The sequence below is a fragment of the Nerophis ophidion genome, linkage group LG09 (genome assembly GCF_033978795.1).
Source record: "Nerophis ophidion isolate RoL-2023_Sa linkage group LG09, RoL_Noph_v1.0, whole genome shotgun sequence".
Taxonomy (NCBI): domain Eukaryota; kingdom Metazoa; phylum Chordata; class Actinopteri; order Syngnathiformes; family Syngnathidae; genus Nerophis; species Nerophis ophidion.
This window is the reverse complement of record NC_084619.1, coordinates 19520053-19545730: the sequence shown is the minus strand read 5'-3', so window position 1 is coordinate 19545730 and position 25678 is coordinate 19520053. Positions and strand designations below refer to the sequence as shown.

The following is a 25678-nucleotide window of genomic DNA, read 5'->3' as shown; positions in this document are numbered from 1 at the left end:
CACAATACATGGCCCCATTCATTCTTTCCTTAACACGGATCAATTGTGCTGCCCCCTTAGCAGAAAAACAGTCCAAAAGCATGATGTTTCCACCCCCATGCTTCACAGTAGGTCTGATATTCTTGGGATGCAACTCAGTATTCTTCTTCCTCCAAACACGACGAGTTGAGTTTATACCAAAATGGATACATGGATGATACAGCAGAGGATTGGGAGAATGTCATGTGGTCAGATGAAACCAAAATATAAGTTTTTGGTATAAACTCAACTCGTCGTGTTTGGAGGAAGAAGAATACTGAGTTGCATCCCAAGAACACCACACCTACTGTGAAGCATGGGGGTGGAAACATCATGCTTTGGGGCTGTTTTTCTGCTAAGGGGACAGGACGATTGATCCGTGTTAAGGAAAGAATGAATGGGGCCATGTATCGTGAGATTTTGGGCCAAAACCTACTTCCATCAGTGAGAGCTTTGAATGGTTGACCAAATACTTATTTTCCACCATAATTTACAAATAAAATCTTTAAAATTCCTACAATGTGAATTACTAGATTTTTTTTCACATTCTGTCTCTCACAGTTGAAGTGTACCTATGGTGAAAATTACAGACCTCTGTCATCATTTTATGTGGGAGAACTTGCACAATCGGTGGCTGACTAAATACTTTTTCGACCCACTGTATGTTAAGTAGACATGAAGACATGAGGTCTTTCATAACATCGTCGTCGTCTGTGGTCGCATAAATAACAAATATAATACACTGTTGTCTTGTACAGTCAGAATTATTACCACAAAACACTCTGGAGTTATTAAAGACATGGATTTTGATGGAGTCCTAAGGCCCAACAATTGGCCTTAAAGACGAATGCACTGCAGAAAGTGTACATGTTGTTCATTATAAAATATTCCAATCCTGCTTTTTGTAATTCCAAACTAATAAAAACTGACAGTTTTGGTAGTTACAGTTTGCATCCACAGTGTCACAGTTCGTCCCTCTCCTCCCCCTCACACACACAAGCTGCCCTCTGGCTGTTCATGTAAGGCCGGCATCCAAGAGTCCACACTGTGTTGTACAAAGCGTCCGCCATTGACTCGCAGGCTGACAGGAGGGAAAACCACAAGCAGAGGATTTTATTTTCAAGCCAATGAAATCAATAATAAGACAATGTTTACTTTTACAAAGATAGCAATGCTTAGTATATATGATATAAAATACATTCTATTTTATTATATTTATTTTCAAAATATAAATACAAATGATTAATATTCATCAATTACCTCTATATATGCACATTAAAATATTTTATTTTTTATATATTATTTTATTGTATATTATTTGTATTATAACTATTAGTATTATAAGAATTAATGAATACATGTATAGTTCACCACAATAATACATGTACAGTAGCTTTTTACTTCAGATTTTCATCTTTTGCCCTGTATATGAATACATTACAGTGTGTCTTAACCATAGGGCCGAGGCCCGTTGTTAGGCCATTTGCGCCATCGAGAGGACCGCCAAAAAATATCTGTTTCTCAGCTGTGGTTTTTAAGGGCTGCAGAGGTACTCACTAGTAATACACTTTTCCACCATTTTCTACCGCTTATTCCCTTTTGGGGTCGCGGGGGGCGCTGGCGCCTAACTCAGCTGCAATCGGGCGGAAGGCGGGGTACACCCTGGACAAGTTGTCACCTCATCGCAGGGCCAACACAGATAGACAGACAACATCACACTCACATTCACACACTAGGGCCAATTTAGTGTTGCCAATCAACCTATCCCCAGGTGCATGTCTTTGGAAGTGGGAGGAAGCCGGAGTACCCGGAGGGAACCCACGCATTCACGGGGAGAACATGCAAACTCCACACAGAAAGATCCCGAGCCTGGATTTGAACCCAGGACTGCAGGAACTTCGTATTGTGAGGCAGACGCACTAACCCCTCTTCCACCGTGAAGCCACTGGCAGTAGTGACAATGTCAAACAAACATGAGAAGTCTGGAGCTAAGGTCATAGGGAAGTTTCTTAAGCGCAAAAAAAAATGACTAAAGTGGTGTAGCGGTATTTTAGCTTGCACCTTAATTTCATTGACCGTTTAGCTAAGAAATATATTAATTAATAATTTAGTTTATGTATATTAGCGCAACATAATTTTATGTAAATGTATTTTTCGTCAAATATTGATAAGTCCCTGTTTACTCAACATAATTGGTTAGTACTTATTTTTCTAATAAGCCTGACCCAAGCCTAAAGTTTATACGTTAGATAAATAATAATCTGTGGGATTAATGCATGGTTTCATATCATTTGACAAAATTGGAAACCGTAAGTACGTTAGATTTAAACATTGAATACAAATTAAGAGTACGATGACTACGTCAGTGTTAATATTTCAGTAGGTCCCGGGCCCCTCTGTAGTGGAAAAGTTGGGCCCCGAGGTCAAAATGGTTAAGAACTCCTGATTTACAGTATGTACATATATTTCCACAGCAGGGTTATTCAACTAAGTTGACCACGGGGCCAAGACTTCTCCCTTCACTATTATTATTATTTTGTATATTCTTGACGACTAGTGTACTCTGCAGAAAACATTACATTTTTGTTGATTTATTATGTCAAAGTTCTGAAATTCTGAAAAAAATAGTCCTCACTATTTGGGGTGTCAAAGTTAATGCAATAACTTAAAGGTACTTTACTTTAATGGCACTATTTAAATGTAAAATATTTTAACTGTTTGACAGCCCAGGAGCGCTTTGCTAGAAAGTTACTCAACAATCATCTACCAAACCCAAAACCAATGAAGTTTGCGCCTTGTGTAATTCGTAAATAATAACAGAATACAATGATGTCCAAATCCTTTTCAACTTATATTCAATTGAATAAACTGCTAACACGACTTATTTAATGTTCAAACTGAGAAACCTATTTTTTTTGCAAATAATCATTAACTTAAAATTTAATGGCAGCAACACACATTGCAAAAAAGTTGGCACAGGGGCATTTTTACCTCTGTGTTGCATGGCCTTTCCTTTTAACAACACTCAGTTAACGTTTGGGAACTGAGGAGACACATTTTTGAAGCTTTTTAGGTGGAATTTTTTCCCATTAAGTTGTTCAAAAGTCCGGGTCTCCGTTGTGTTATTTTACGCTTCATAAGCACCACAAATGTTCAATGGGAGACAGGTCTGGAGCAGGCCAGTCTAGTACCTGCACTCTTTTACTATGAAGTCACGCTGTTGTAACACGTGGCTTGGCATTTTCTTGCTGAAATAAGCAGGGGTATTCATGATAACGTTGCTTGGGTGACAACATATGTTGTCCCTTTCAGCATTAATGGTGCCTTCACAGAAGTGTAAGTTGCCCATGCTTGGGACACTAATACACCCCCATACAATCACAGATGCTGGCTTTTGAACTTTGCACCTATAACAATTCGGATGGTTGTTTTCCTCTTTGTTCCAGAGGACACAACATCCACAGTTTCCAAAAATAATTTGAAATGTGGACTCCACTTTGCATCAGTCCATCTTAGATGAGCTTGGGCTCAGCAAAGCCGGCTGCGTTTCTGGGTGTTGTTGATAAATGGCTTTCGCTTTACACAGCAGACTTTTAACTTGCACTTACAGATGTAGTGTTGAACTGTAATGAAATGTTTCCGCGTCCATGCGATGACATCCTTTACATTCTGATGTCGGTTTTTGATGCAGTACCGCCTGAGTGATCTAAAGTCACGGGCATTCAGTATTACGTGTAGTGATTTCTCCAGATTCTCTGAACATTTTGATGATATTACAGACCTTAGATGGTGAAATCCCTATATTCCTTGCAATAGCTCGTTGTCATGCATTTGTTCACAAAGTGGTGACCCTCGCCCCGTCCTTGTTTGTGCATGACTGAGCATTTCAAGGAAGCTGCTTTAATACCCAATCATGTCACCCACATATTCCCAATTACCGTATTTCCTTGAATTGCCGCCGGGGCGCGAATTAATTTAAATCCTCTTCTTACTCCTGCACTTACAAAAGCCTTGCGGTAAAAGTAAGCATGCGCTAATTATTTTAAAACCTCTTCTCACTCCGGCACTTACCAAAGGTATGCAGTAAAAAATTTGAGTGTGATGTAAGCTTGGACCTAAAATCCTACTGAATAGCTCTTAATCTTCTTCCCTTTATGCGATTTCAAATTACCGGTATTGAAATCAGCCTCCTCCATTTTGAAAATGATGACAAGGGAAGTGTCACTCGGGATGTCACGAGTTTGACCAAACGGTAATAGTAAGCATGCGCTAATTATTTTGGGAAACGAATAATTCAAGGCAGGCGCATGCTATAGGCCCTGCGGCAACTCAAGGAAAGAAGGTAGCCTGGCAAAAAGGAACTAAAATTAATATAAAAATATAAATTTTTTATCTAATAAAGAAATCTTTGAAGGCTGTCCCATATAACACATATGGAAAATGGGAGAACTTTTTTGACTGCCCGTTGCCGTGGGATGCCAAATTCAAACTAATCTACAAAACTACTATCGATGTGCAAAACCGTTATTTTCAAATTAAAATTATTTATAACTTCTTACCCACGGGGAAAATGTTAAAACTATGGAATATGACTGAGTCAGATGATTGCCGCTTTTGCTGTCAGGAATCTGAATCCACCCTGCATTTGTTTTGGTATTGTCATATTGTGTCTTCTTTTTGGGTGGAAGTTGAAAAAACGTGTTCAAGGGTTGGTTTGTTTATTAAGCTTGATATAGTTTCTGTTATTTTAGGAGAGTTTATTGACAAGCATGACTTAGTCAATTTAATTATAGTACTTGGTAAAAGGTTTATTTTTAAGGCCAAAAATAGATATTCACTTAGTATTACTTTCTTTAAAACATTTATTCAGTATTTTTTAACTTTAGAAAGATACATGATTGACAACGATAATGATGCCAAAAAACATGAAAAAAGATGGGAAATCCTTAAAGGCTTATTATGAAAATGTAATAATGTTTATAGATATGCAACAACAGCAACACATATGCCATCTGTTGTTGTGTTCCCTTTTTTTTGAGTGTACAAAATGAAGGTGTGTGTTGAATCTGACTTGGACATAATGTGGACTATACACAAATGCTTTTTATGAAAATGTAATTTTGTTTATAACTTATATGCAATCTGTTATTTCCCTAATTTTTGTTGTTGTACATGGATGAGGGTGTGTGTTGCTGAGCCCCACTTTGACATTGTCTGGACTGGACCTGGTTTTAAAAACCTTATAGACAAGTCTAATTCCATTAACAATCTGGTCTGATGAAGATAAGGTTATTTTTTTTATTTTTTATTTTTTTAATAAAATAAAATGAGATTTAAAAAAAAAAAAAGGAAAACAATGACATTTTTTGGGGATAAAAAAGAAAGTAAAATCATATGAAACAATTACATAAAAAATAGTAATTAATGATAGTGTTAGTGGACCAGCGACACACACAATCATGTGTGTTTCAGGGACTGTGTCCCTTGCAGACTGTGTTATATATGTTGTGGGAACCAGCATTTTGGTAGCAAAAAGAAACAACCCTTTTTTGTGTGAGTGGGTGTGGCTGGGTGTGAATGGGGGAGGGAGGGGTTTTCTTTGGGGGGTTGATGCACTGATGGAAAGTGTATCTTGTGTGTTTTTGTGTTGATTTAATAAAAAAAAGAAGAAGGTAGCCTGTTCACATGTGGGATGTTCCAAATAAGTGTTTGATGAGCATTCCTCAACTTTCTCAGTCTTTTTACCACTTGTGCCAGCTTTTTGGAAACATGTTGCAGGAATCAAATTCCAAATGAGTTAAAATTTGCAAAAATAATCATGTTTTCCAGTTCGAACGTTAAGTATCTTGTCTTTGCAGTGTATTTAATTGAATATAGGTTGAAAAGGATTTGCAAATAATTGCATTGTTTTTATTTACGATGTACACAACGTGCCAACTTGACTGGTTTTGGGGTTTGTATTTAACAGAGCTACTGTATAATGTTTGAAGGAAACTGTTGAAAAAATGTCTTCCAAGTTTTGGAACTGAGCTAGTGGGCTGGTCTGCTGTCATTTCCAAGCAGGATTTGGCCCTGATATAAAGTACTCACAAAAACCGAGCAGCTTAATTTGTGTATCGGCAATAACTTCACATCTTCAAGTGTCTCACCTTCCACTTTGGACACAAAGCCAAGACTTCTCTTCAGGTCAGAGCAGATGTTGTGAAGACAAGAGCGAAACTTGGTGTCACATTCGTACTTGTTCACGCCACAGTTGTCATAGCACACGTCGAGATGGTTACAGCACTCAGTCATGGCGGGGATGCCCAGGTCAAGCTGTCAGAGGGGAGATACTACATTCGATTGTTGTGTTGTTTGCAAAGATTGTCTGTGTGACATGTTTGCTGCTATGAACAGCAACATTCACCTGGAATCCCACCATAGAGGAGCTGCAGCCATTGGGTTCTTGGTGCTTGTAGTCGGGACGGGGCTGAGGATGTTCTCCTGTCGGGGAATAACCAACATTACTGTGCAGTAGGTACACCCCTCAAATGTAGTGACGTCTAATGCAGTTAGTAATGTTGCCTTCATAGGGCAGGGAACCACATTCTGCAATGTTATAATATAATAAATAAATGGGTTGTACTTGTATAGCGTTTTTCTACCTTCAAGGTACTCAAAGCGCTTTGACACTACTTCCACATTTGCCCATTCACACACACATTCACACACTGATGGAGGGAGCTGCCATGCAAGGCGCCAACCAGCACCCATCAGGAGCAAGGGTGAAGTGTCTTGCTCAGGACACAACGGACGTGACGAGGTTGCTTCTAGGTGGGATTTGAACCAGTGACCCTCGGGTTGCGCACGGCAACTCTCCCACTGCGACACGCCGTACCTTTTATATGTTTATGTATATTCGCGCAAAAGCTAATTAAAACAGTGCAATTGGTTAATATAAAAGATTGCAGCCCATTTTTACATTATTTTGATTTTCTTAAAAAAAAGATCCAACAATTATATATAAAACACGGACACACTATTCAAAAAATAAAAAAAGTAAAAATAAAATAAGGAAGACAATCTTAACTGATGAAAATTTAAGTAAAAAAAAACCATCAAGGTAATTTGGAATGTTTTATTTTAATAACTCATTGATAAAAATAAAAGGTTTTAGTTACTGCAAATATTACAAACATACAGTCGTCCTTGACCACATCCTGTTTCACTAATTGTGACACACAATGTTATATATATATATATATATATATATGTGTGTGTGTGTGTGTGTATGTTTCTATATATATGATTGTTATATGTTGTATATATTAGATACAAATATAATATACAAATATATCAGTATATTTTACATACTGTATATTTTATATACAGTATATATAATATGTAAATATTACATATATGTTATATTTCTACTATGGTACATGTTTACTTTATACCTGTATTATCCTTTCCACGCTTACCCTTTCCATCCTTTGTAACTGAGCTACTGTGTGGAACAATTTCCCTTGTGGATCAATAAAGTTTGTCTAAGTCTAATTCATAGACTTAGACAAACTCATATGAGGTCCTCTCTAAGGTTCTCATAGTCATCATTGTCACTGGCGTCCCACTGGGTGTGAGTTTTCCTTACCCTTATGTGGGTTCTTCCGAGGATGTCGTAGTCGTAGTGGTTTGTACAGTCCTTTGAGACATTTGTGATTTAGGGCTATATAAATAAACATTGATTGATTGATTGATTAAAGTCTAAGATATTATAACTATATTGCAGATTAAAAAAAACATATTTAAAGCATATTTTTGCCCTAAATTAAGCATTTTCAAGCATGTAAATGGCTAAAAGAACCTGAAATATCATGACTAACGTGTTAGTGGCCACTAGATGAGATCACAGCGTGCTTTTCGGTATTGTGGCAACTGATTGGCTAAGCCTCAGCCAACATATTGGATCAAAGAAGTGTAAAGTGTGAGGAACTCGCATGGCTGCAGTTGTAGTGACCCCAAGATGCAGGAACCAGGAGGGTGAATTTCAGGTAAGATGATGTTAATGTATTTAAAAACAGACAAGGATGCAGTCGTGCATACAATGGTTCTCAAAACATAAGCAATCCTCGAGCGCTGAGAAGCAGGCGAGGCCTCCTGCTGATTAGCACCAGGTGTGGCCCGGCTGCCAATCAGCAGCAGGTGAAGGGAAAACAGCATTCGGTGGGACAAGCAGTAAAAGAGCACTGGTAGGAAATAAACACAAAACAAGGAAGCACGAACAGAAATGAAGTGACAGATCCTCACGATAAACGTGACTATGAGGGTGTTATTTCACGTCCAGAGGGCTCTTTTAATGTTAAAAAACATTATTTGTAATTATTTGATTTATAATGAATAATCCCTACTTTGTGTGTGTTTAAATATATCATTCATTTGATAAGATTGATAATATTAGTAATTAACACAAATAAAAGGTAACTGCATATCAGTAGTCCTAGTATTTTGGCCACAGTATTATCTCAGTATGGGTCAATGTGAAGTCATCAGTCCTCCACGTAAGGTCCAGGTTGATCTTGTGTAAAAGTGTGCTCACAGATAAGATGTGCCATTGTCAGAACTTGTCTCTCCGTTCCACAATGTGGAATAGATCAGATGTGCACATCAAAGAATGATCATTTGACGGTAACTAGGGACACCATACTCACCATATCTGCAGCGGTACTGACACACGCCATTGTGACCCCCCACCAGCTCCACCAGGGAGTCGAAGTAGCCGTGCACGGTTTGGAAACTGCTCCTGATCGAGTTGATACTCCAGCTGCTGTTGTCGTCACGCGGAGAGGAAACGTTCGCCGGCGGTTTAGTCTCGACATGCTTGATCTCATTGCTCTCTTCCTCCTCAGAAGGTTGCTGCTGGCCTTCAGCATGACTCTCCACATCTTCAGGTGGCCTCTGTGTGCTTGCAACTGAAGCACCAACACCCTCAGCTGCTGTGTGGTCCACCTCAGACTGCTTGTGTTCTTCACCCAGTGGGGGGTCTTCTGCAACCGTGTCTCGTGGATCCACCCCGGGAGGTTCCTCCTGGTTCTGGGCTGTGGACTGGTAGTGGCCCAGAGTGGCGCACACGCCGGCCGACACACATAGAAGGAGGAGAAGAGTCCGCAGCAGCATGCTGGCAAGAATGTCAGTGGTGTTGTCGACAGGACGAGAGGAGTGTTGTGAGAGTGTGACAACACACTCGGAAGCAGACTTTGACCTGTGATTAGGATCCAGCAGACAGCGGGGCACTCGCTCCTGCAGGGGGGCAAAGGTCAACTGTCATCAGTGTTTCTCCCTAATCTTTTTCTTCTGGGGTCAAACAGCTGATGTCATCACTAACTTATCTATGAGGCTGATGACTGATGTTGACTACATTTGACTCAGTTAGCATGTCGAGGAATGCATGTTGACACCTGTGGCTTGTTGAGAAGAAGTGGCACTTCGGTATAGCGGTATAGCTCGGTTGGTAGAGCGGCCGTGCCAGCAACTTGAGGGTTGCAGGTTCGATCCCAGCTTGCACCATCCTATGCACTGCTGTTGTGTCCTTGGGTAAGACACTTTACCCACTTGCTCCCAGTGCCACCCACACTGGTTTTAAATATAACTTGGATATTGGGTTTCACAAAGTAAAGCGCTTTGAGTCACTTGAGAAAAGCGCTATATAAATATAATTCACTTTACTTTGAACCTCGAAGGAAAGACCCCGCAGCAAACACAAAAAGTCTAAATATATTTTTTTAAATTATGTATTGAAATGTAACATATGTATTGAAAATATGTTTTACAAAAATATGGATACATATATCAGTGGTTAAATGGGAATAAAGACATGCTGGCTACAAATATTTCCCTAAATATTAGATTTTAGGTAGTGCAGAGGTGTCCAAAGTACAGAGCCCCTAAAGGGACATGGGGAGTTTTTTTTAATTTTTGTATTTTAGATATGTGTCTAATGCGCACGAGATACATATCTAAAAAAATAAAAATAAAATAAAAAAAGTTCCCCCATGTCCCTTTAGGGCAGGGGTGTAAAACTCAAATACAGTGTGGGCCAAAATTTAAAACTGAACGAAGCCGTGGGCCGAGGTTGAACAAATTAATCCTTTAATAGGGACCCAAACAAGTTTTGCATTGAATATTGACCAAGCAAGGCTTATATAACTTTATAGTGACATGCACAATCGAGTTTTAAATACTAATATTAAAAAATATCAATGGCATATCAAATAAAATGAAAATACAAATTGAATGCCTATTTTCGGCGGCGGGTTTGAGTTGGGGCGGGGTTTGGTGGTAGCGGGGGTGTATATTATAGCGTCCCGGAAGAGTTAGTGATGCAAGGGGTTATGGGTATTTGTTCGGTTGTGTTTATGTAGTGTTACGGTGCGGATGTTCTCCCGAAATGTGTTTGTCATTCTTGTTTGCTGTGGGTTCACAGTGTGTAACAGTGTTAAAGTTGTTATACGGCCACCCTCAGTGTGACCTGTATGGCTGTTGACCAAGCATGCCTTGCATACACTTGTGTGTGTGTATGAGCCGCATTTATTATGTGAGTGGACCGGCACCCTGTTTGTATGGAGGAAAAGTGGACATGGCGACATGTAGAGAACGCCAAAGGCAGTGCTTTTACGGCACGCCCCCAATATATTTGTCCGGGTGGAAATCGGGAGACATTTGGGAGGGGCACTGAACTTCGGGAGTCTCCCGGGAAAATCGGGAAGGTTGACGAGAATGAGTATTAGCGGCGAATGCAGTGTTATAATACCGGTGGGCCAGCTCTAATGTTAATTTGATATTGCCTCAAGGGCCAAATGAAATTACACGGCCAGAGTTTGACACCCAGGCCTTAGGGGCTCCGTACCAAAGTGCAACGCGCAGCAAATTCTACAAAATAATATTAAAGGCCTACTGAAACCCACTACTACCGACCACGCAGTCTGATAGTTTATATATCAATGATGAAATATTAACATTGCAACACATGCCAATACGGCCTTTTTAGTTTACTCAATTGCAATTTTAAATTTCCCGCGAAGTGTCCCGTTGAAAACGTCGCGGTATGATGTCGCGTGGGTTTGACGTTACCGGTTGTAGTGGACATTTTTTTCCAGCCCGATCCAAACTATAAGTAGTTTGCTTTAATCGCATAATTACACAGTATTCTGGACATCTGTGTTGCTGAATCTATTGCAATTTGTTCAATTAATAATGAAGAAGTCAAAGTAGAAAGATGGAGGTGGGAAGCGGTGTATTGCAGCTGCCTTTAGCAACACAAACACAGCCGGTGTTTCCTTGTTTAAATATCCCGAAGGTGAAGCTTTACTATGGAACAGAGCGGTCAAGCGAACAGGTTCCCGACCATATGTCAACCGGCAGGTTTGAGTGAAAAAATTGTGGTAGTAAGTCGGCTCTTACGGTAGTTATGAGCGGAGCTTGCGTCCTCCTGTAGCTGCCTGGCTTCGCTCAGAGACACTGGCGGTCACCACACCTGTGGCCACACCCCTCTGACTTTCAGGTACCATATAATCTCATAAAAACACTAGTAACACAATAAGCAGATAAGGGATTTTCTAGAATTATCTTATTAAATGTGTCTAATAACATCTGAATCGCTCCCACTGCCCTCGCCTTTTTTTTTCTTTTTTTAGTCCTTCACTTTCATTATCCTCATCCACGAATCTTTCATCCTCGCTCAAATTAATGGGGAAATTGTCACTTTCTCAGTCCGAATCGCTCTAGTTGCTGGTGTTCATGATTGTAAACGTGTGAGGATGTGAGGAGCTCTACAACCAGTGACGTCACGCACACATCGTCTGCTACTTCCGGTACAGGCAAGGCTTTTTTATTAGCGGCCAAAAGTTGCGAACTTTATCGTTCTCTGCTAAATCCTTTCAGCAAAAATATGGCAATATTGCGAAATGATCAAGTATGACACATAGAGTGGACCTGCTATCCCCGTTTAAATAAGAAAATCTAATTTCAGTAGGCCTTTAACATTTTGAATTTTTTTACAAAAACATATTAATTGGCAACTGTAATATGACAAGAAAAGGTTGACGCTAATATCAAAATTATTTAAAAAAAAAAAAAATCCTGTATAGTATTGGTTTTAAACATTAGAAAATATCAAAATTGCTCCTGCGTCTGTTGATTTTTTTGAGTATGCGGCCCTCATTAGAAATATTGGACACCCCTTAGATCGGGGGTAGGCCACAAGCGACTCTTTAGCGCCGCCCTAGTGGCTTCCTGGAGCTTTTTCAAAAATGTATAAAAATGGAAAAATATGAGGAACATTTTTTGTTTTGTTTTAATATTGTTTCTGTAGGAGGACAAACATGACACAAACCTTCCTAATTGTTGAAAATCTCACAGTTTATATTAAACTTGCTACACTGATGAGAGTATTTGGCGCTCCATATTTTCCTAATTTCGGAAGTCTTTGAACGCACCATAGTTTGTTTACATGTACAACATTCCTTGATGCTGCCACAGAAAGACGTGTTTTATGCCACTCCTTCTTGGTCTCTATTTGTCCATCAAATGTTTTATGATGTGCGTGAATCCACAAAGGTGAGCTTTGCTGATGTTATTGACTTGTGTGGAGTGCTATTCAGACTTATTTGGTCACTGCATGACTGCAAGCTAATCGATGCTAACATGCTATTTATGCTAGCTGCATTTACATAATGCATCTTTATGCCTCGTGTTTTATATTTGAGGTCATTTTATCTGTAGTTTTCGTTTCCTTCCACTTGAACACACACATCTTTACCTCTGTGCATTCTAAGCCAGTAATTTCTAGGAGTTATCTCACCCTCTGAAAAGCCTCCGTTTTATTAATGTTTTCCAGTGTTGTAGAAATGTGTAGATGTAGAATAAATATTACATTTCAACATTTGCATCAGCCTGCAACACATAGTCATTTTGATAGCTAATATAGACGCTTCCATCATGTGTTGCCTTCATTATAATACTGATGTGAAGCTTTACATTTTTTTTCATTGTATTTTTGGTGCAATATGGCTCTTTCAACATTGTGGGTTGCCGACCCCTGCCTTCGATAGTGGGAAAAGTTTTCTCTTTATTCACTGCTGCCCTCTAGTGTTCAAAGAGAATTATGCTCGTTATGTCACACTTTACTGATCCAAAGTTTCTTTATATTTGTAATTATACCGAAGTTAAAAACTATAAGGTTTGCTCAAAATACAATTAAATACATGACTATTGCAACATTTGATCTTTAATAAAAATTTCACAGTATACTCTAATATGTAAAACTTAATATGTCCTTTTTCCACTAGGTTGAGTTGAGTTGAGTTTTATGGAAGTAGAATTGTCTCACATCAACTTATATATATCAAAATTTTATTAATACATATGCATATAATAATAAATATACAAATGAAAATACAAATATGACATGCAAATAAATGAATACATTGTATAAATAAACACATATTTGTAAATATATTTTTGAGATTTTAAAATATATACAAATAAAATGTACAAATATAAAAATGTGACATACAAATAAATCAAGAATTTGTATAAATAAACGTGTATTTGGAAATATATTTTTGAGATTTGAATATAAATATTAGGGCTGCGAATCTTTGGATGTCCCACGATTCGATTCAATATCGATTCTTGGCGTCGCGATTCGATAACATATCGATTTTTTCGATTCAACGCGATTTTCGATTCAAAAACTATATTTTTCCGATTCAAAACGATTTTGTATTCATTCAATACATAGTATTTCAGGATCTACCCCAATCTGTTGACATGCTAGCAGCGTAGTAGATTTAAAAAAAAAAAAAAGCTTTTATAATTATAAAGGACAGTGTTTTATCCACTGATTGCAATGATGTAAAATTGTTTTAACTATTAAACGAACCAAAAATATGACTTATTTTATCTTTGTGAAAACATTGGACACAGTGTGTTGTCAAGCTTATGAAATGCGATGCAAGTGTAAGCCACTGTGACACTATTGTTCTTTTTTTTTTTAATTTTTTTTTATAAATGTCTAATGATAATGTAAATGAGGGATTTAAATCACTGCTATGAGAAATTATAACTAATATTGATACTGTTGTTGATAATATTTATTTTTGTTTCACTACAGGGGAGATACAGATCAGCAGGTACCAGGAGGTAAGAAAAGTTGCTTTTGCATAATATTACGAACAAAACGCCAGATAAACGGTTTTACCTTATACACACACCATAAAAATACTCGTATGTTGAAGCACATCAAACGGTGAAGCCTACATGTATCTCTTATGTCTGACTCCTACTTACTGGTCACACTTATCATTACACCATGTACCAAATAAAATTGCTAAAAGGTGGGTAAGCTCAACCAAACTTATTCCTTACATTAGGCGCACCGGGTTATAAGGGGCGGTGTCGAGTTTTGAGGGAAAAAATGGATTTCAAGTGCGGCTAATAATCCGTAAAAAACGGTAGTCAATAAAAGCTAATCAATATTACAAAACCTCTTCATAAATCTTTGTGTTCGAGCAATGATTCTCAAACTGTGGTTCGTGGGCTCAATCTAATGATACAACAAAGAATTCATCCATCCATCCATCCATTTTCTACCGCTTATTCCCTTTTGGGGTCGCGGAGGGCACTGGCGCCTATCTCAGCTACAATTGGGCTGAAGGCGGCGTACACCCTGGACAAGTCACCACCTCATCGCAGGGCCAACACAGATAGACAGACAACATTCACTCTCACATTCACACACTAGGGCCAATTTAGTGTTGCCAATCAACTAAAGAATCACTTGCTAAAATTCGCTGTTTTATTTTTATATTTTAAACATAGTGCTACTGTTCAAACTGTGTGTAATGTTCCAGTGGCCAAAAATATAAAAAATATTTGTTAAATAAAACTTATGCTTGGTTTTTAATGAATACTTAGGCCTACTACTACTTAGGGGTGTAACGGTACACAAAAACTTCGGTTCGGTACGTACCTCTGTTTAGAGGTCCCGGTTCGGTTCATTTTCGGCACAGTAAGAAAACAACAAAATATATATTTTTTGTTTATTTATTTAACAAATTTGCAAAATTTTCCACCAAGAGGAGGCTACGCCGGATAATCGAACCTCGGATTCAGGAGGAACAGTGTGGTTTTCGTCCTGGTCATGGAACTGTGGACCAGCTCTATACTCTCGGCAGGGTTCTTGAAGGGTGCATGGGAGTTTGCCCAAACAGTCTACATGTGCTTTGTGGACTTGGAGAAGGCATTCGACCGTGTCCCTCGGGAAGTCCTGTGGGGAGTGCTCAGAGAGTATGGGGTAACGGACTGTCTGATTGTGGTGGTCCGCTCCCTGTACAATCAGTGTCAGAGCTTGGTCCGCATCGCCGGCAGTAAGTCGGACACGTTTCCATTGAGGTTTGGACTCCGCCAAGGCTGCCCTTTGTCACCGACTCTGCTCATAACTTTTATGGACAGAATTTCTGGGCGCAGTCAAGGCGTTGAGGGGATCCGGTTTAGTGGGTGCAGGATTAGGTCTCTGCTTTTTACAGATGATGTGATCCTGATGGCTTCATCTGGCCGGGATCTTCAGCTCTCACTGGATCGTTTCGCAGCCGAGTGTGAAGCGACCGGAATGAGAATCAGCACTTCCAAGTCCGAGTCCATGGTTCTCTCCCGGAAAAGGGTGGAGTGCCATCTCCGGGTTGAGGAGGAGACCCTGTCCCAAGTGGAGGACTTCAAGTACCTAGGAGTCTTGATCACGAGTGGGGGAAGAGTGGATCGTGAGATCGACAGGCGGATCGGTGCGGCGTCTTCAGTAATGCGGACGCTGTATCGATGTGTTGTGGTAAAGAAGGAGCTGAGCAGAAAGGCAAAGCTGTCAAGGGTGAGATAGAGATAGAGATAGAGATAGGGTGAGAAGCTCTGCCATCCGGGGGGAGCTCAAAGTAAAGCCGCTGCTCTTCCACATCAAGAGGAGCCAGATGAGGTGGTTCAGACATCTGGTCAGGATGCCATCCAAACGCCTTCCTAGGGAGGTGTTTAGGCCACGTCCAACCGGTAGGAGGCCACGGGGAAGACCCAGGACAAATTGGGAAGACTATGTCTCCCATCTGACCTGGGAACGCTTCGGGATCCCCCGGGAAGAGCTGGACGAAGTGGCTGGGGAGAGGGAAGTTTGGGCTTCCCTGCTTAGGCTGCTGCCCCCGCGACCTGACCACGCATAAGCGGAAGAAGATGGATTAATAATGAATACCTAAATAATAGGAATATGTCTGAAAATAATATGAAAATAACAAGTTTCGGTCCAAAAATGGTGCCCGAGACACACTTAAGGCATCTGTGATGTAAAAATGCAGTACTCTTTGAAGGAGAGATGTATTTTGCTTGAAGAATGGTCATGACTATGACTATCATGGATGAGAAACACCTTTGATGCAGCTTTCGGTTGGTGCTGACGTGTTTGAGTATGAGTCGATAACTAATGCATTGCCACAAATCCGCTAATATTTGTCTACATGCCACACTGCAACCTGTCCTCACTACAATTTAAATGGCAAATGGTCTGTACTTGTTTTAAATTGAATTGTTGTTTTCCTTCACCTAGGTTTTGTAGCGTGCTTTGTGATTTTATTTGTGAAAAGCTCTTGAAAATAAAATGTACTTACTTACTTATTTACTACTTGTAACCATACTTAATGGCATAAGCTCCCACCCAAGGTGCTATCCACCACCCACCAGCGGCAAGGTGGGTAAAGTGTCTTCCCCAAGCACACAAGGGCTGTGACTAGCATAGCGGAAGCTGGATACAAACCATCAACCCTCAAGTTGCTTTTCTACCATCTAAGCCCTTTAGTAAGATTTTGTACAAAAAGTCTAATTAGTTAAACAAACCATACAAAATGCATTTTAGTCATGATCGAGTATGTTACGAGAAGGAATTTAGTGAAATCAATTATATTTTATATAGCACTTTTCTCTAGTGACTCAAAGCGCTTTTACATAGTGAAACCCAATATATAAGTTACATTCAAACCAGCGTGGGTGGCACTGGGAGCAGGTGGGTAAAGCGTCTTGCTCAAGGACACAACGGCAGTGACTAGGATGGTAGAAGCGGGGATTGAACCTGGATCCGAGCTATAGTGCCCCAATTTATAAATGCCATGAATCTTAATTCTGTAATAGATCAAATTAAATAGTTTATAAAGAAAACACATACATGTAAAATAAAAGGGACTTTTAATATTGTCACAAATTTCCTTTACAAACTAAACAGTTAATACAAGGTCAATACCCTACATTTTTTACACTTAATGTCATAATATTCTGAAGTTCCAAGTAAAAAATGTTTTCAACTTGGAAAATTCAAGGAATTTTAACATCCTAAAAGATGCTCTTGTTGCTGCTGCTATACATCCCGTGAAGACCAAGTGCGGACCTTTTCATATGAGCTACCGAATCCTCACCAGAACATTCATCACAATCATACAACAAGCCTCTCTTTATGAGTCTGTCTCCATGACAAAGTGACTATTTGTTCACATGCAGCACAGCCATAGGAGATATAGCATGTGCTATTGCCCTGAAGGCTAATGCACATGTGGTTTTATGTACAGCATAGCGAGACACAGGCTTTATATCTTGGTCCTTTGAGCGTGTTATGGCTGGAACGTTCTGTTCTGGTGTAAAAATAAAGCACTTTACTATAATGTTACATTGAAATGATCACAATACAATATAAAAATACAATACAACACAGAGGTCTCCAAACTTTTTATAGCCTTGCTAAATAACATCAATACACACCCATATATATATATATATATATATATATATATATATATATATATATATATATATATATATATATATATATATATATTTATTTTTTTTCCCCTATGTCCCACTCTCCCTTGTGGAGGGGGTCCGGTCCGATCCGGTGGCCATGTACTGCTTGCCTGTGTATCGGCTGGGGACATCTCTGCGCTGCTGATCCGCCTCCGCTTGGGATGGTTTCCTGCTGGCTCCGCTGTGAACGGGACTCTCGCTGCTGTGTTGGATCCGCTTTGGACTGGACTCTCGCGGCTGTGTTGGATCCATTATGGATTGAACTTTCACAGTATCATGTTAGACCCGCTCGACATCCATTGCTTACCTCCTCTCCAAGGTTCTCATAGTCATTATTGTCACCGATGTCCCACTGGGTGTGAGTTTTCCTTGCCCTTATGTGGGCCTACCGAGGATGTGGTAGTGGTTTGTGCAGCCCTTTGAGACACTAGTGATTTAGGGCTATATAAGTAAACATTGATTGATTGATTGATTTATATATATATATATATATATATATATATATATATATATATATATATACACACACACACACACACACACACAGTCGTGGTCAAAAGTTCACATACACTTGTGAAGGACATAATCTTATGGCTGTCTTGAGTTTCCAATAATTTTTACAACTTTTATTTTTTCTGGATAGAGTGATTGGAACAAATACTTGTCGGTCACAAAAACATTCATGAAGTTTGGTTATTTTATAAATATATTATGGCTCTACTGAAAATGTGACCAAATCTGCTGGGTCAAAAGTATACATAAAGCAACATACATTATCAAGTTTGGTGATGTGGAAAAGTTACAATCAAATCAAATTAGCTTCATGGCATGGCCTCTTAACTTAATGTGAATGATTATGATTGACGACACCTGTTGACTTCACTGAGCCCATTTAAATAGGGCTCATGTGATGCAGTCATTAGACTTTGTTACAGACAAAGGAACTCGGCACAGATCTGAAAAAAACGAATCATTGACTTGATCAAGTCAGGAAAGTCACTTGGAGCCATTTCAAAACAGCTTAAGGTCCCAAGTGCAACTGTGCAGACAAATGTTGGTAAGAATAAAGTGCATGGCACAGTTTTTTCACTGCCACAATCAAGAAGAAAACATAAGCAATCGCCTGCTGCTGAGAGAAAATTTGTCAGGATGATCAAAAGTCAACTGAGAACCACCAAAAATGCAGGTCTGCAATGAATTGGAAGCTGCTGGAACAAAGGTGTCAGTGTTCACAGTCAAATGTGTTTTGCATCGCCATTGACTCAGAGGCTACCATGCAAGAAGAAGGGCCCTTGCTCCAGAAGCAACACCTCAAGGCTTGTCTAAAGTTTGCTGCTGATCATATGAACAAAGATAAGACCTTCTGGAGGAAAGTTATGTGGTCAGATGAAACAAACAAATAGCTGATGGCCACAATACCCAACAATATGAATAAAATAGAATAGAATAGAAGCTACTTTATTGATCCCTTGGGGAAATTCAGCACCACAGTTTGCTCACAACAGATAATAATAAATAATATATAACATTTTATATATATTTATATATATATATATATATATATACATAATATAATATATGAATAATCTAAATATATTTTTCTCATCCAAACATCTATGTTTGGATGAGAAACGGTGAGGCCTTTAATCACAGGAACACCCACCCTACCGTCAAGCATGGTGGTGGTAGTATTTTGCTCTGGGCCTGTTTTGGTGCCAATGGAACTGGTGCTTTACAGAGAGTAAATGGGACAATGAAAAAGGAGGATTACCTCCAAATTCTTCAGGACAACCTAAAATAATTGGATGATTGACAATAGGGTTCTCTCCGTGTATTTCCTTCCACTATAAGACAATCACGCCCATTTGCTCGGACTGATCGGTGAACCCTCTTGCAGCCCGTTTGAAAGCGTCAGATGAACCAAACAACCCCCGCCTTGTCCGTCAAAATGTTGCAAGTGATTAGATTTAGGGAGTGTTCCGGATCACTGTCTGGATTCAGGATTTTTTAAGTGGTTTCCTATTGGGAAACAGGACCTGTCGGAGATCTGGGCCCTGTGACCGCTTTTCTAGTTGAAAGTCTTTTGATGATAGATATGAAGGCTATACTAAATGTTAGTGCAAATACTCCATGGAGGTTCAATTGTTGCACGCCTAAGCTGATTTAGACGTAGACAAACTTTAATGATCCACAAGGGAAATTGTTCCACACCATAGCTCAGTTACAAAGGATAATGCAGGTATAAAGTAGACCAAAAATGTACCATAGTAGCAATATAAAATATAACGTATACGTAATATATACATATTAGATATACAGTATATTATAAATACTGATACATTATTATATATCATGTTTTTATATAATATATACAATATATAAGAAATCCCAATTACCATGTACAATAATACAGTATATGTATCAGCTGCAGCAAAAAAAAAAAAGAAGGGCAGTACAAAATAGAGAGCAATCTAGCAGAAAATATACATTAAAAACAAAGAGAGGTAGCTAACACAGAAGGTGTCAGGTAATAGACAGATATCATCTATTGCTGTATGGCGAGTGATTATGTGATTATACAGCTGGAAGGAGTGCTGGATGAAGCAGTTCTTGAATCGACCACTGTGGGAATGAAGCTGAAGGAGCATTTTGGAGTATTAGCTCCGCTGTCCCTCAATTGTCTGGTAGAATGAATGGGTGGGCAGGATTGTCCATGATGGCCAGCAGTTTGTCCAGTGTCCTCCTGTCCCTCACTGACACAAACGCCTCCAACTGCGTACCAATAGTTTGGCCGGCTTTCCGGATCAGTTTGTCAATCCGGTTTAAGTCCCTTTTGCTGGTGCTGCTCCCCCAACAAACCACTGCAAAGCACAGGGCACTGGGACTGAAAAAACATTGCTGCACACATTAAGGACTTTTCCTGAGATTCTTTGATAGGGCAAATAGCCACACTGTCCCTGGGGTAATGTGTGGGTAAGACTGAAACAAGTGTGAGTTTTAACTTGTTTTTTAATCTTTATAGAAAATAAGCCTAGAAACATAATTGGAGACCAGAAATACTAGGAATATGTAAATAGAAACAAACATTTTTAAGGAATTTAAAGCATTACATTTCTTGTTAAAGGCCTACTGAAATTAGATTTTCTTATTTAAACGGGGATAGCAGGTCCATTCTATGTGTCATACTTGATCATTTCGCGATATTGCCATATTTTTGCTGAAAGGATTTAGTAGAGAACATCCACGATAAAGTTTGCAACTTTCGTATTGCTAAGACAAAAGCCCTGCCTCTACCAGAAGTCGCAGACGATGACGTCACACGTGTGGGGGCTCCTCACATATTCACATTGTTTATAATGGGAGCCTCCAACAAAAAGTGCTATTCGGACAGACAAAACGACAATTTCCCCATTAATTTGAGCGAGGATGAAAGATTCGTGTTTGAGGATATTGATAGCGACGGACTAGAAAAAAACAAAAAAAGTTGAAAAAAACAAAAACGCGATTGCATTGGGACGGATTCCGATGTTTTTAAACCATTTAGTAGGATAATTCTGGGAAATCCTTTATCTTTCTATTGTTTTGCTAGTGTTTTAGTGAGTTAAATAGTACCTGATAGTCGGAGGTGTACGTCCACGGGTGTCTTGACGCCAGTGTCTCAGGGGAGTCGACGGCAGCTATGGACGGCACAAGCTCAGCTTTTCTCCGGTAAGAAGGGACTTTTTAACCACAATTTTCTCACCGAAACCCGCTGGTTGACATTTCGTCGTGTTTCATGTTCGTTTGACCGCGCTCTGATCCATAGTAAATTTTCACTTCCAGGAAATATAAACAAGGAATAACCGTGTGTTTGTGTGGCTAAAGGCTAAAGCTTCCCAACTCCATCTAGCTACTTTGACTTCTCCAATATTAATTTAACAAATTGCAAAAGATTCAGCAACACAGATCTCCAAAATACTGTGTAATTATGCCGTTAAAGCAGACGACATTTAGCTGTGTGTGTGCGCAGCGCTCATACTTCCTAAAACCTGTGACGTCTTGCGTACACGTCATCATTACACGACGTTTTCAAGACGAAACTCCCGGGAAATTTAAAATTGCAATTTAGTAAAATGAAAAGGCCATATTGGCATGTGTTGCAATGTTAATATTTCATCATTGATATATAAGCTATCAGACTGCATGGTGGGTAGTAGTGGGTTTCAGTAGGCCTTTAAGTCTAATTTTAAGAAGTGGGGACTGGCAACAAATGCCAGTTTTATTTAGCATTCAACATACTTTAAATTACTATTAAAAATGTTATTTATTTAATAAGCAATTGGAATAATGGGCAGGACACTTTTTAGTAGAAAATGTGGATGATGATAAAGTTATCCTTTCTGTGCATTATATTGCCAAGGCATGCAAATGACACTGTTTTGGTTGAATAGCTCCTACGCATTAATGTCCCACTTAGTATAATGTCCGATAATATAAAATAATTAAATATAATTCATTTTAGGAAGATTGTGAGCACATCCATCACATATTGCAGAACTTTCCATGCCCCTCTTACACATCTGAAAAAAAACGCAGAGGAGCCATTGTCCTCTGATAACCAGCTGTGTGACGCACCATGACTGCGGTTTGCTCCACTTCCACCCACTACGCCAGGGACTCACCGTCCCTCCGACACATGAGACGGCATGGCACATACTCAAAAAAGAAAAGAAAAACCCTCAGCCAGTGGGTACAGTAGAAATGGAACAACTTTAATTTCCCCCAGGATGCATCCAAATACAGATGAGCTTTTGCACATATCAAAGACGTCACTGAACACCGTCAGGCGGTCTCTGATGGGCCCGCTCTGCTTCGACTCTTTGTTCAGGTCCTAACAACGACACACACATACATGCAAGATTTAATGTTGTGATTATGATCACACTTGTAAGACAAGGTTCTCTGAAGATAATCTGATGATCCTGTTGGGCGGGCGGGGCCTTGATGACTTTTTAAAGTCAACAAGTGCATTAAATGGTGGTTAACGTTCATTTGTGTCCCCTCAAGTGGTGTGACTTTTTCCAGGAGACAATTGGACAATTCCCGACAATTTCCTGTCTCTGCTGGAGTATCAAAACTACTGAGGTGTTTCATGGCAATCAGAAACTCCCTAGAACAGAGGTGTCGATGTGATGGGACACAAGTAGGGGATTTAATTTGTTTATGTTTCATTGCCATGCAAGTGTTAGTGTTTTATTGCTGTGGATTTTAAATCGCATGTTTTTTATATTTTAGGATTGGATTATAGTTTTAATTGCATGTTTTTATAGTTTGGAATTTGATTGTCTTTAATTGCATGTTCTTACTCCTTGTGGACTTTGCTGGCATTTCAAGACATTGCCCCTTTTAGCTGGTTGCCCCTAACAACCACAGTGCTCAATCCAACGGCACGGGAAATTGGACGCACCTGTGGAGCCTTAGGACTGCACATTTAAAAGGAGCGACAGGAAAAGGAAGAAAGAGGTTTCGAGAGCAGGGTCGACAGAGGGAAACGACAGGCTTTGCCAGGAGGAGAGGGGACGGCAGGATTCGGCAGGTTTTAGCCGGGACGGGGAAGAATCGACAGGCTTTGCCAAGAGCGACCGGGTGGACGCAGGCTACCGGAACGAACCCCAAGACGTCCACAACAGGCAGGGGCAGAGGAAACTCTGCCGCCCAAGTAAGTGCCATACTGTTGTGGATCTGTGGGGACACCCAACTGACTTTGGCTGTGAGCTTGCGGGCTTGTGCGTCGTTAGCTGGCTGTGTGGTACTGTGGACAGTGGGGCGATTTGGACCCAGGGACCTGCGGCCACCCCCGGGAGCGACCAGGAGGCGGAGCGGGACGGTTATGGACAAGTAGGTCCCGCGAGTGACCGGAGACTGGCGAGGAGAGTGTGGGTACCCAATACGTTGACGCGGAACTACAGCAAAGGCAGGGGAAACCCTGCCTTGCACGTAAGTGTGACGTCAGCCCGGATAGCGTCTCCGTGGTTTTAGTTGATTTTATCCCTGTGGCCTGCCTCCCTTTTATTTTTTGTGCAGGATGCCGTGGAAGTGGGCGGAGCAGGGATACGTACCCACACGCCTGTCGTGACTGTACCCTTGCCCATCACATTTGTCATATTTGGTATTTTAGTGTCAACAACGTGACTGGTTTTTAATTGTATTTTAATAAATTGTGAACCAGTATAATCATCTTTCCCTATTTTGGGACAGTTGCTCTCACTACATTGGGTTCTTAATATTTATATTGGTTTTAAGCAACCATTTTATTAGATTTTAATAGTTTTACCACTCGAGTCCATCACATCAAACACATTTTAAATTAAGAACCGTTACAAATAAGAATCGCGACTCATTCGAAAACCGATTTGTCAGACATTTACCTATTTAAGGGATGGTTAGCAAGTTTAGTTGGTATTTTAGTGAGTGTAAAGCTGGTATACCCTCATAAAGTACTTTTAGATTAACCAAATGAATGTTGTCTATCTGTGTTCGCCTTGTGATGAGGCGGCGACTTGTCCAAGGTGTACCCCGCCAACCGCCCAAATGCAGCTGGATAGGCTCTAGCACCCCCCCGTGACCCCAAAAAAGGGACATACGGTAGAAAATGGATGGATGGATGGATAAGCGTAAGGTCTATTCGTATTTGAGTGTGCAAAATAAGTGTTTAAAACTAAGTATTACCTGACGACAATGGCCTGTTATCGAACTACTCGTTGGTTACTTGTACTTTTTTCTTCGCGAGCTGTGAGGTCACTTCCAGATTTGGCACTGCATAGCAGGCACGTAGATTGACTACGATGTGTTCAATGTCCCACTAAATAATCATACTTTTGGCCTTTGGATGCTAAAATTTACGCCTAATGATACACGATTGGATATGTGATTAAAATAATCTATAAAGTGTATCTTCTAATCGTGAGAATGGTTATGCTACTTCCAAACACAGTCCGGAACTGTAAAATGCTTTCTTTTATGACAGTGAAGACTGAAGAATGCAGAGCAGCCAATATTGTATTTGAGTCAACCTGACCATGGTGAATTAAATTTAGCAAAGTAGGAATTATAAATCAAATATTTTCAAAGCTATACAATGACAAAAACCTTCCAAATAGTTTATAACAATATAAAATCCCTCTAGACATGAAATAACACCTACATAGTCCCCTTTTCACCCAGACTGGATGCTACCTGAGGCTGAGCAGTGTGCTCTGATTGGTTAGGTTTCACCTAGTGACCACTACTTTTGCAGTATTGATATTTTAATTCATGTAGCCATTTTTATGCTTGAAGATGCTTCGTTTAGGCCAACATTTTTTAGAATATGCTGAAAAAAAAAAATGTATATGTGGTCATAGGCGCCAATCTACACTTCTGCCAGTGGGTGCTCGGTGTGTGTATTGGTGTTGTCCCCATACCAATATTTTGGTACCGGTACCGGCACCAAAAGTATTTAGATACTTTTCTAAATAAAGGGGACCACAAAAAATGTCGTTATTTAACAACAAATCTTAGGGTACATTAAACATGTTTCTTATTGCAATTTTGTCCTTAAATAAAATACTGATCATACAAGACAACTTGTCTTTTAGTAGTAAGTAAACAAACAAAGGCTCCTAATTTAGTCTGCTGACATATGCGGTAACATATTGAGTCATTTATCATTCTATTTTTTTGTCCAAATTATCAAGGACAAGTGGTAGAAAATGAATCTTATTTAATCAACTTGTTCATTTACTGTTAATATCTGCTTATTTTCTGTTTCAACATGTTTTAT

At 39.6% G+C, this 25678-nt stretch overlaps 1 protein-coding gene and 1 long non-coding RNA gene across 3 annotated transcripts; one reads left to right on the top strand and one right to left on the bottom strand.

Annotated features, from left to right (window-relative positions):
• Window positions 1–697: 697 nt before the first annotated feature.
• On the bottom strand, window positions 698–9229 carry pla2g12b (phospholipase A2, group XIIB). 2 transcript variants are annotated; one of them, XM_061909935.1, is made up of 4 exons: window positions 8706–9229; window positions 6425–6501; window positions 6168–6333; window positions 698–1099 (listed from the first exon to the last, which is right to left on the bottom strand). In XM_061909935.1, exons 1-4 carry the CDS (start codon window positions 9169–9171, stop codon window positions 981–983), a joined length of 828 nt encoding a protein of 275 aa, XP_061765919.1. In that variant the 5' UTR covers window positions 9172–9229; the 3' UTR covers window positions 698–980. The 2 variants fall into 2 exon arrangements, with proteins under 2 accessions (XP_061765919.1, XP_061765920.1); XM_061909936.1 differs by having other exon boundaries at window positions 6437–6501.
• Window positions 9230–12484: 3255 nt separating this feature from the next.
• On the top strand, window positions 12485–24084 carry LOC133559105 (uncharacterized). Its single transcript, XR_009808096.1, has 4 exons — window positions 12485–12609; window positions 14168–14196; window positions 23251–23575; window positions 23655–24084. It is a non-coding gene; the product is annotated as an uncharacterized LOC133559105 (long non-coding RNA).
• Window positions 24085–25678: the final 1594 nt, after the last annotated feature.